Source organism: Mandrillus leucophaeus, unplaced genomic scaffold (assembly GCF_000951045.1).
Source record: "Mandrillus leucophaeus isolate KB7577 unplaced genomic scaffold, Mleu.le_1.0 Scaffold326, whole genome shotgun sequence".
NCBI classification, from domain to species: Eukaryota; Metazoa; Chordata; class Mammalia; order Primates; family Cercopithecidae; genus Mandrillus; species Mandrillus leucophaeus.
The window spans coordinates 1385079-1397289 of record NW_012103432.1 but is presented as its reverse complement, the minus strand read 5'-3'; the positions used below and the strand labels follow the sequence as shown (position 1 = coordinate 1397289).

Genomic DNA, 12211 nt, shown 5'->3' with positions numbered 1-12211 from the left:
GGGCCATGTATGAAGGGCGGCCTCTGTATGAGGTTGGAGTTGACTGCCCTACGTACCAGGAAGCTGGACACCAAGGGAGAAGGGGTGTGTGTGTGTGTGTGTGTGTGTGTGTGTGTGTGTGTGCGTGTGCATGCGCCTTCCCTGGACATTGTGGGGTAATGAGGGTTTTCAAGCAGAGCAGGAAGGTGAAGGGAACAAGGTCTAGGGAACAGTCTGTACTCACACCTCTCTGGCCCTGGCCTGTCTTCCTGCAGGTGCACCTTCGCTCTGCCAGGCGTCTCTGTGAGCTCTGCTGTGCCAACCGGGGCACCTTCATCAAGGTTGGCCAGCACCTGGGGGCACTGGACTACCTGTTGCCAGAGGAGTACACCAGCACGCTGAAGGTCCTGCACAGCCAGGCCCCACAGAGCAGCATGCAAGAGATCCGCCAGGTCATCCGAGAGGATCTGGGCAAGGAGGTACCCACCTTTGCAGCGGGGATGGGCCTGGGTTGGGATGCTTCAGAAAAGGCCCCAGCTGAATTCTTGCAGTCTCGGCCAGGGTGCTGGGGATCCACCAGTGACACAAAACCAAATGTCACAGCCACTCTCAGTGCTGAAATCAAAGAGGTTAGAAGGAATCTCAGTGGCCCTCAGTGAAACATACCAGTTCAACCATATGAAATAGTTCCTATGAGACTGTTACTGACCCGAAACCTATATATGATTCATATGGTTCAACCTAATAATATCTGTCACTTACTGAAGGTTTAATGCCTTATTGAAGCTTTATCCTCAGCAGGGCTTTCAAGCCCATCCCATCTGGTTTCCACCTACCTGTCTATTAGTTGGTGGGGCAGAGTGACACTGTGGTTTAGACTCTAGAGCCAAGAACTTGGACTTTGCACACATGATTGATCTTGGCACCTCACTTTCCTTATCTGTAGCCCACCACATAAGGTTGCTGTGTGGATTAGATGGGATAATGAATAGAAGGTGCTTAGTGTAGTACCTGATGTAGAGCAAGTGCTCAACAAATATTAGCTATTATTTGTATAGTAATGGTGTTCTATACTATTATGGTTATTTCCCCATGCTCTGGTCCCATTGTGCTACCTGTCTCAAGCTCACTGTGTTCTCTTAGTCCCCAGTGCTTGTGCCATGGTCTACCATCTGCCTGGTGTCTTTGCTTCTTTCTCTACTTGTCAAGTGACTTCAGGCCATCTGCCTATCTGTCTACCCAGCTAGCAAATCCCAGGCAGGGTGCTAGGTGCTGGGTTTCCCGTCCAAACCCAAGCTCTTCTAGGAAGTCTTCTGTGACCCTTCCTTGACCAATCTTATCCCTCCTTTGGGCTCTGCAGAACTTTGCTCCCTGCACTTGTGCAACTTGTGGATTGATTAGTTGTGTCTAAGGGTTTCCCTGCAAGTCACAGTCTTTGAGGATGAAGACCAAGACAGTCCTTTTACTCTATTTACGGCTCCAAAACAATACCTAGCAGGTGCCCTGGGGCTGCTTAAAGAGCCAATGGATGAACTAGAAATAGTGTCCTTAGGCTACTTGGCACAGGGCCGGGAGAGTGGGGCAGAGGTTTGATAAAGACCAGTGGTTCCCTTTTTACAGGGAGCTGGCCCCGACCATTGGTCCCTTAATGTGGAGCTGGCCCCAGCTACGCAGCATCCATCCAAAGGTGTCCCGCTTCTCAGTGGTATCCTGGCCTGGAGCGGGGCTTGGATCACACAGGGGGTGAGCATAGAAACGTCTCTGACTCCTCTGCCACTGAGGAACATTTCCTCCAAAGGGAGGGACAGTGAGTGAAAGGTAAACCCGATCTGTGGCTGGCTTCAGGGAGCAGGCTGCAAGCTGGGAGGAGCAGGGTCAGGAAAGAAGGACCCTAGGCAGAGGGGACTGAATTGGCACAGTGCCAGCCCACGTATGGCTTTGCCTCTTAACAAGACTCTTGGCCCCCAGCTTCTAACAGCACGAGATTCACCCCAAAATTAAAACTAAATAAATCACGGTAATAACAGTGTGAAGTGCATCATTGCTGGCGTGCGGCAGCTCTCTGGGGGTGGAAAAAAGGAGCAGAAGGCAGCAGGTTAACCCTTGGAGGCTGACTTGTCTGGCGAGCTGGGGAGGGAGGTGGGACAAGGGCATGTCAGTGGCTGTCCCCAAGCCAGGGTGGAGTGAGGGCAGTTTGGAGTGTCAGCAGTCATGGTGGCCCACCCAGCTGGCTAAAGAATGTTTGGGGTTGGAGGACGTCGTCTGCTCTTCAGGGCCCCTTCTCCGATCCCCTCCACCCCCTGCCGATTAGCCCTGAGCACAGTGGCCATGTGGCTCCTGCCCCACAATGCTTCTTTAGCTCCCTGAGAAAATGGGCCACTGTCCATGTCATGGTTCTGAGGGGCATCCCTCATAGCTGGGGAGCTTCTTCAGAGCCCTCTGGGTACTTACCAGGGCCCCACAGGCACACACTCCGTCTTCCCTGCCATCGTCCTCCTCCTCCCCCTGGGAAGATGGCATTTGTTCCCTGGTGACACACTTTCCCAGTGTGTGGGTGGAGGGAGGGGAGCGGGGCCATGTGGGAAGAAGGGTGGGTGCGTGTGGGGGTGTGAGGGCGGGGGAATGTCACTCACTTGGCATTTCCAGCCTCCTCCAGCCCCTCCCATGACACTTCTCGGGGAGCAGTCTCGCCCCCAGGATGCTTGAGTGGGCCCCACTCATCCTCAGCTCCATGGCAGCCCAAGACCTGTAGAAAGCTCTGTTTCATCCCTGGCTTAAAAGAGGCTGTCAGTCTTGCCTCACCACCTTCCTAGGTCCCGGTCCTCAGATAGGCTTGAGGTTACCTTGGACTCAGAGATTCCGTAAGTGCTCCTAAAGCTCAGACTGTAGAGAGTGGAGGTGCGGTGAGAGAGACACTTGGATGGTCAGCAGCAGTGTTAGAGGTCACTATGTCCTCAGACCCGTCCCTGTCGCAGGCAGGTGGGGCCCGGCCCTGTGGGGTGTTGCCAGCATGGGTGTGGGGGTAAGATTGAGGGTGCAGTACTTCTGGACCCCACGGTTCATATTCATTTCTGGATCAGTCAGAATTTCTGCACATCAGCTGGCACCATCAGTGCAGAGGTGAGGGCACTTGAAGGGGCACCATCCTTGCATAGCATTGGCTCAGGCAGGGAGTGTGCTGGGGGCCACATTGCTAAGGGAGGGCCCATAACAAGCAGCAGGATAAGACCTCACGTCCTCTAATTCCCAGGCTGGTGATTTGTCCTCTACATAACAGCTTCTATTTGGCAGGAAAAAAAAAGCAGTTGTGTGTGTCTATGTGTGTATCTTGGAAGTTTCTCAGCTAGTATTACCAGAAGGAAACTTACTTTTTTCCTTTATTTGGATGTTAGGCTTATATCCTGAAAGACAGGTTCCAGGAGGCAAACAGGAGCCCAGCCTCTGGGAAGTGGGGTCGTTTCTGTCTCCTCAAAGGTGACCTGGCTCTGGACTGGGTCGGGGGTGTTCCCAGCCTTGGTCCCCTTGACTGCCCTTGGGGCTGTGGGTCCAGATGCAGTGCTGACCTTGGCCAGCAGATGGCGCCTGAGCTTGCAAGTCAGGGATGGTTGTGAAGACCTGGCGCTTCCCTTTTGAGGGATCCCTGACCAGGTGGACGAGACTGGGGCTCTTTCTACTCTTGGGCATGGTTCACGCTGTTGAAGGAACCCAGACTGACATCTCTACACCCTGATGGGTATGCATAGGCCTCAGCCACGAGGCTGTTGACCACCCTGGGTGCCTGAGCCCTTGGCTCCATGTTGGAGGACGTGGCATTGGGGTTAGGAGTTCTCTGATGCTCCACAGTCTCTAATGGCTAGTGATTCTGTGCCTCAGCACCGTTTCTTTCATTCCTTCTCTCTCCTGCTGGTCTACGCAGTTGGTATTTAGTGAAAAAGGACAGTGATGGACACTTGGGTGTAGCCAGGGGTGGGTAAGACCTCGTTCCAGTCCTCACAGTCCAGGGTCCTGGGAGGTTCACTCATCATGGTAATACATGGCCACATAGTGCTCAAGGAGCTTGCTGAGGAGAGAGAGGTTGCCTTGGGCAGATGGAGGCTTTCTGAAGCAGGTGGCCTCTGACCCAGCCCCTTAGAGATGGATGGAATTGGAGGACGTGGATGTTGGAGGAAGTGATTACTGATTAATAAGCTGGGCTCAGCAGAGGTGCAGGGACAGGAAAGCATAAAGCATGGAGGTGAACAGTGAAGTCTTGTTGATTACAATGTGGCATTCAGCCGGTGAATACTGGAGCAGAGATTGTAGGTTTGGGGCTGAGGCTACATTATGAAGGGCCTAGAATGTTCTTTTCAGAATGTGAGCCTGAGGGAGAGAAGGACTTGGGAAGGGACTGATCAAAAGAAGGATGAAGAAACTGAGATATATGGAGTGGTGTGGGGCCTGTGGTTGGGTGATTGAAAGAATTTGCCTAATAGCTTGAATTTTTAGTAATGTGGGAGATGAGGTCATCTTTGAAAAGGGGAGGAAGATATAGATGGGGAGGTCTGAGGTGGGTGGGAAGCTTGGGGATAGAGTTATTGTGGGAATTAAGGGATGATCTGTAGAATTGTGAACCGCACTGTGCTGTTATCTTTGGTCATGTACACACACACACATCTATCCCTGCCCCCATGACATACAGACAAATCAGATCTTGTTACAGCCTATTTCAAGAAATGGTCCAAGCCGTTCATGGTGTCTCATGCCTATAATCCCACTGGGAGGCTGAGGCAGGTGGATCACTTGAGGTCAGGCGTTCGAGACCAGCCTGACCAACATGGTGAAACCCTGTCTCTACTAAAAATAGAAAAATTAGCTGGGTGTGGTGGCGGGCGCCTGTCATCCAAGCTACTTGGAAGGCTGAGACAGGAGAATCACTTGAACCCGGGAGGCGGAGGTTGCAGTGAGCTGAGATCAGCCTACTGGACTCCAGCCTGGGCAAGAGAGTGAGACTCTGTCTCAAAAAAAAAAAAAAAAAAAATCCAGTTATGTCCTAGAATATAGTTGTATCAGAAAAAGTTCTTTCCACCTCTGAAATCCCATGAGAAACTGAAGGAAATGAGGCCAGCTGCTGGCATGGAGCACAGAAATACCTCTGTTAGGGGCAATGCTTATATTGGTGTCTGGGTGGTGTGGTTTGGCTTTTGTACTTTGAAATTAGTTTTTATCAGTTTTTCACCCCCTGATCTTTCCTCCCAGGGGACCTTATTTTACAGCTCCCCATAGTATCTAGGGACAAGTGTATGTTGCTGGTGCTCTGTGTTCTTGATGTACCATCTGACTGGAGTTTCAATGAGAATGAAGGAGAGAGAAGGTGCAGGGGTACCGTTGTGCAACAGGTAGAATAATTCATATCCAGTTGTTTTGTAAGAGCCTGTGGGTGCAGTGGGAGGGCGGTTTGTCTTGTTCGCTCAAGGGTTAAGCAAATGTTCAGAAAAGAGATAAAGAAGCCTTTCCTCCAAGAACATCAACGGTTTATCCTGCTCGGTGGTGGGGCAGAGAGAAGGCACTGTAGGTGCAAGGACCAGCACGAACAAGGCAGAAGTGGAGAGACAAGGCAGGAGAAGGCCTGCCTCGGTGAGGGGCACATAGCACCTCTGCTGTCCTGTGGAGAACTTGATGGGGTGGGGGGGAAAGGCACCCTCTTTTTGCATCCCTTCCTCCAGTCTATGGCAGGTTGGCCAGGGCTGGGCTGGATTTCATTCCTGTGTAAGTCAGGGCTCTCTAGAGAAACAGAACCAATAGGATATGAATGTGTGTGTGTGTTTGTGCATTCATGTTTACTTGTGTGTGTGTATGGAGAGAGAGAGAGAGAAAAAAAAAGAGACCAACTGATGTTAAGGAATTGGCTGACGTGGGTTATAGAGGCTGGGAAGTCCAAAATCTGCAGAGTGACGCAGCAGGCTGGAGAGAAGAGCCGATGGTGCAGTTCAAGTCTGAAGGCTGTTTGAAGGTTACCTGCTGGCAGAATTCCTTGTTGCTTGGGGAAGGTCAGTCTTTGTTCTATTCAGCCCCTTATCTGACTGCATGAGGCCCACCCGTGCTATGGAGAGTAATCTGTTTTATTCACAGTCCACTAATATAACTGTAAATCTTGGCTGGGCACAGCGGCTCATGCCTGTAATCCCAGCACTTTGGGAGGCTGAGATGGGAGGATTGCTTGAGCCCAGGAGTTCGAGACAAACCTGGGCAATATAGTGAGACCCCATCTCTGTTAAGAAATTTTTTTAAAAAATTGAATTAATAAAACAAACTGTAAATGTCACCTAAAAGTACCCTCACACAGCTGAGTGCGATGGCTTATGCCTGTAATCCCAGGACTTTGGGAGGCTGAGGCAGGCAGATCACCTGAGGTCAGGAGTTCGAGACCAGCCTGGGCAACATGGTGAAACCTCCGTCTCTACTAAAAAAAATACAAAATTTAGCCAAGTGTGGTCGTGCACACCTGTAATCCCAGCTATTCAGGAGGGTGAGGCAGGAGATCCCTTGAACCCGGGAGGTGGAGGTTGCAGTGAGGCAAGATCATTCCACTGCACTCCAGCCTCCCAGGTGACAGAGTGACACCCTGTATCAAAACAAAAACAAAAACAAAACCCCTCACAGAAACATCTAGAGTAATGCTTGGCCTAATATCTGGGTGCCATGGCCCCGCCAGGTTGATGTATAAAATTAACCATCATAATTTCCCATGTGGCCCTCTGCCAGGATTGCACATGTGTGCCCTCAGTCTGCTTTCACACGGCCTGGAGCTTCATAGCGAGCCTTGGCGGTAGGCAAGAGCCAAACTGCCTGTTGGTATATTGGCTTTGTGGCCTTGGGCATGATACTTACCCTCTCTGTCCTATCCCTCCATTTCCTGATCCCTAAAATTGGAATCATAACACTACCTGCCACCTAGGCTTGATGTGGGGATGGATGGAGTTAAAGATTGTGGAGCACCTAGAACAAGCTTGCTGCAGGGCAAGGGTCAGTAAACGTTAATAATTATCTCTGTGGCCGGGCGTGGTGGCTCACGCCTGTAATCCCAGGACTTTGGGAGGCCCAGGCAGGCGGATCACGAGGTCAGGAGATTGAGACCATCCTGGCTAACACGGTGAAAACCCGTCTCTACTAAAAATACAAAAAATTAGCTGGGCGTGGTGGTGGGCGCCTGTAGTCCCAGCTACTTGGGAGGCTGAGGCAGGAGAATGGCGTGAACCCGGGAGGCGGAGCTTGCAGTGAGCCGAGATCGCGCCACTGCACTCCAGCCTGGGACACAGAGCGAGACTCTGCCTTAAAAAAAAAAAAAAATTATTATTTCTGTGTATTCTGCTGTGTGCTTTATATGAACAGGAACTGAGGTTTTGAGAGACTCGTAAATGGCAGAGTTCCATCTTTACCTGGGCTTCTGATAACTGGTACAACTCTCTGTCCCCTATTCAGTCATATGTTGCTTAATGATGGTGATATGTTCTGAGAAATGCATAATTAGGCGATTTTGTTGCTGTGTGAACATCATACTTACACAAACCTAGATGGGATAGCCTACGATATACTTGGGGTATATGGTATAGCCTGTTCTTTTCAGAATATGAGACTAAGGGAGGCTTGATTCTAGGCAATTGTAACACAATGGTGAGTATTTATCTATCTAAACATAGAAAAGGTACAGTAAAAATATGGTGTTATTAATATAATGGACCGCTTTTGCATATGTGGTCCATTGTTGACCAAAATGTTGGTCATGCGGCACATGACTGTACTGTTTTGCTAGAATAATCCTCCTTTCTCTTCCTCTTCCTGATCAGTACCCAGCACTCTACCTGGCCAGCCCCTTCGCCGCTATTTTTGGAAATCCCCACAGGCTCCCTAAGGAGCAGCCTGGGTTTCTAGGGCTCTGTCTTCCACTTTGGAGGGTTACCTGGGGGGCAGCTCAGCTGGTTAGGGTTAATTGCTGCAGTTTCCCAAGGCTCTTTGGCAGCTTTCCTCTGGATTAGGGACTCTGACGTATGTGCTCTTGGTCTCCAGGCAGGGCTAATTCCGTGGATGAGGGGTGAGCGGAGGTGGAAGTCTGGCCAGTTTGCCAACGAGGAGTCACAGGTGCCCTTAGTCATGGAGTTGGTGGCTGTGCTGTATTTAGGACCCACTCGCCTAGCCCTCTTCACTTGTAAGGTGGCAGCCAGATTTGGCTTCCCTTACAGTGTCCTGGTGGGGCCAGGTATGGACTGTATCCAGGGCTGAGCATGCCCTGGGCTGGACTGAGAGTAGGGAAGTGGTTAGAGCAGAAGGGGGGTAGGAGAGCCCCTCCTACCCTGGGGACAGACTCCACCTGTGCCTGCAGCCCCCACAGGGGAGAGATGCCTCCAGGCTCTCATATTCTTTGCTGCCTTCTTTCCAGCGCTGATCCAACTTCTCCCCATCCTCCTCTTGTTTACTCATGTGCATTTACTGAGCACCTCCTCTGTGCCAGGTACTGTACTAGCCCCTGGGGTCCCTGCCCCCTGGAGTGCCCTGGCTGTGCCCCTTGGAGTGCCGTTCTCCCATGCTGGCAGGGTCCAGATGAGGTCAGCTCACCCTCTACCAGCCCAGGCTGCATCACAGGCCCAAAGCTACCTGGAAGCCCTCCTGGAAGCCTTCGGCGATCTGTAGACTTGCTTCTCCTGGTCCTGAGCACCACCTTTGTTTGTTCAGGCATCTGGTTTGTCTCCCTAGACTGTCCCTGAGAAGGGTACCAGATGAGTATTCTGGGAATGGAACAGAAGGATCTGGTGGCTGTGAAGCCATGTGTAGGAGAACTGGGGGCCAGGGAGTGCGATCACCTCCTCCCGGCTGGGCCTCATCCTGCCTTCCCAGCAGCTCTCAATAAAAAATACATTTGTATTAAAAACATAATGAAGAAGAAAAAAACCCATTTCCCCCCCAATAATGCTGACATCAAAAGAAGATTTTTATCAATTATGAGAGAGAGATTTTGGCCATAAAATTGCAATTTAACTAGTGGGAGATGGATGGCAGGAAGCGTTGCTGTCAGCGCGGACGGATGGCCTGCCGTTAGTCACTGCGGGAGAGGCAAGGCAATGGTTGAGGTGGCCCTGGCTTGCGCTTCCTGCTGATGGCCCATCTGGCCCGGCCTCCTCCCTGTGACCACTGCCCTCCTGCAGGCCTGTCCCCTGTCTTTGCCCTGCTCCCAGCCTGTGTCCTGCACCTCGAATCCCGGTGTCACCATGTTCTATGTCATTCTGGGTAAATTTTGTGATTTTGCTGAGATTTGGTTTCCTCATGTGTAAACAGGGATGATAAGAGAGCCTTCCCATGAACAGGGCTGCAGTGAGGATTGGATGTTATATCCCAGCCACAGTGCACCGCCTGGTGAATGGTATATGCCAGTTCACTGTCAGCTGTGCTTATCATGTGTAGAGTCATTGTGAGGATGAAATTTGGCAGTAAGACCGGCACTCTCATCTTGTATCCAGCACCTTGCCTGGTGCCTCAATCTTCCTGAGGTTTAACAAATACTGACTCTGTTCATCTTCTGTTCAGTGGCAAGTGCTTTGGACAAAAGTCATCTGGGAGAATCACTCACGGGTCGTGAGGGCTTATAAATCATTTAATGCAACCCCCACATTTCATGGGTGAGGAAACTGAGGCTCAGAGAGGGGCAGTCACTTGCTCAATGACACAACTGGTTGGTGGTAGAAACAGGACTAGAACCCAGGTCTCCTGGTTCGTGATCCGGTGCTCTTTCTCCTGGACTATTCTGTTTCAGATGGAAGCTCAGTGCCCAGAAGAGAGGGCAGCACTCAGTGGAGCAATCGGGCTGGCCTTGCTGTCAGAGCCACCCAGCGGGCCTCCGCAGCTTTCATCGGCCTTGGGACCTTGTGATTTCCTGTGAACTTTGAGGAAGCCGCATTTTTTCTAAGTCCAGGATCCTATAGTTCTTTTTGTCCTTCTGCCAGTCTTTTGTCTTGCCAGTGGTTTGGGGTGATTATACTAATGTGTTCACCGGTTCACTCTCGGTCCACAGGCTGCACGTGGGGTGCCTCCCCTCTTTTGGGATCTAGTGCGCAGGGTCGTGCCCAAGCCCTCTGATCAGCTGGTGTGTCTGGACTGTTCCCTACCCACTTCCTGCAGATAAAAGGCCTCAGCCCACGGTGGCCCCATTCACTAACCCCGGGAAGGTTGGGGCCCACCACTTGTTGGTTTGCTCACCTAGAGAATACAGATTTGTGGAGCAACTGCTCTTCTCTTACCCATGTGCCACTGCAGCGGGGGATATACAGAATGTTAACGCCGTGCCCCTCCCTCCAAAGCCAAGCAGGCAGAACCGAGCACAGAGGGAGTAATTAGAGAACAATTAAGCCCTCAGCTGTGGGGCTGATGGATGGGAAGTTCAGGGGAAGTTCAGAGGCGGGTTCCTGGTGGTGGGGGTTTGGGCTTTGAACTGGTCCTTGAAGGATGAGTAAGATTTGAGGAGGGGAATTCTGAGGGCACACAGGGTTGGCAGTTGGTGGTGAGTGATGACCACAGGTAATTCAATGCCCAGAGAGCCGACAAGCTGGCCTGGGGTGGCAGGGAGCTTTGGTCAGATGGCGTATTGTTTTCTAGGGCTAGCCCCAAACCTGTGGCTTAAACAACAAATGTATCGTCCCACAGTTCTGGAAGCCAGAGGTCTGAGATCAAGGTGTCAGCAGGGTGGGTTCCTTCTGAGGCCGTGAGGGAGAATCTGTTCCAAGCCTCGGCTCCAGCTTCTGGGGGTTTGCTGGCAATCTCTGGTGTTCCTTGGTTTGGGGATGCACATCCCCGATCTCTGCCTTCATCTTCACATGGTGTCCTCTTCATGTGGGTGTCTGGCTCTGTGTCCAAATTTCCCCTTTTTATAGGGACACAGTCATATTGGATTATGATTGTGCTACTCCAGTGTGACCTCATCTTAACTAATTATGAATATATCTGCAGTGACCTCGTTTCCAAATAAGGTCACATTCTAGGCTGGGGTTAGGACTTCCACATATGAATATTTGGGGGGCACGGTTCAGCCCACAGCAGATGGGTGCATTAGGTCTTCTGTAGTAAGAATCGTAACTCCAAGTTGAACGAGCCAAGGCAAAAAAGGAGATGTGTTGCATTGTAGATAGGGTTGGGCTAGAGTTGGGCCTTGGGGCGCTCCTCTGGGACTCTTGTATCTCTCCCGGCAACTTCTCTCTGTGCGTCAGCCTCATTCACAGCTGCTTCCCTCCATGACCAGCTACCATTGGCAGCTTTTACCCTCACGTCTTCTCAGCTTCACACCTAAGAGGGCCTGACCCTGCTCCCCAATTGCAGGACTCCGATTGACTTAGCCTAAGTCAGATGTTGTACTGGCTTAAATAGTGTCTGCTCCACCCCACCCCACTTTTCTTTATAAATTACCCAGCCTCAGGTATTTCTTTATAGCAAGGTGAGAACAGACCAACACAGATGGGTAAAGGCAGACAAGGTGGTAGGTATTAGTGTTGGTGGATAATAACATATGGCTGTGTTTATTTGGTACTTGTTATGTAGTATACATTGGCTGGATGTGTTACAGATATTGTTTTGTAACCTTTACAATAACTGCAAGGCTGGTAGATTACCATTCTGGTTTTCCATTTGAGGAGGCAGAGGCCCTGAGAGGGTAACAGCCATGTTCACATAGCTAGTAAGAAGCAGAACCAGGATTTGAGCTCTGATGATGACACCTCCACTCTTCCTGCTATGCAGCTCCTAGCCCTGCAGAAGGGTTGGTTTCTGGGGGACATTAAAGAGAGCCATAGGCATTGGGTCTTGCTGTGGCAAGTTTTAGGGTGTCTTCTGAGGCCCCAGGTCTTAGAAGTAAAGTCAAATCGGCTAATAGTGTATGTGTGTTCTTGTGTGTGCCCAAGACTGATAAAGAGACATTTTAGGCAAAGTGAGCTAATGGTGTAGGATGGATGGACGGCTCCCAAGGAGGGGCCGTTTGAGGAGGCTCTTTCCATCATCCATATCTGGCAAAGGTGAGCTCTCCCTATGGAGCCTTTTTAGCTGTCTCCCTAGGCTAGGGCAGGTGCCATTTTTCTCCCCTCAACATCTCCCTGGAGCTCAGAGCATGAGCGTCCCAGGCTGGGCAGTGAGTCAGGAGGCCGTAGCCTGGAGGACAAACGCCATGGTCACGGCTCTTGAAGGACCTGCCTTGGCAGTTGGCCCCATGCCTTATGGGACT

General features: G+C 51.1%; 1 protein-coding gene across 2 annotated transcripts in view; it reads left to right on the top strand.

The window, feature by feature from the left end:
* The window catches only part of ADCK1 (aarF domain containing kinase 1), a 112988-nt gene that overhangs the window by 37216 nt on the left and 63561 nt on the right, over window positions 1-12211 (top strand). Inside the window, exon 3 of one of the 2 annotated variants that reach the window (XM_011988263.1) lies at window positions 255-458. The exons of the other annotated variant lie outside the window; for it this stretch is intronic. Coding sequence (XP_011843653.1) covers window positions 255-458 — 204 coding nt within the window. The remainder of the gene's footprint in view (window positions 1-254; window positions 459-12211) is intronic. 2 annotated transcript variants of the gene reach the window in all.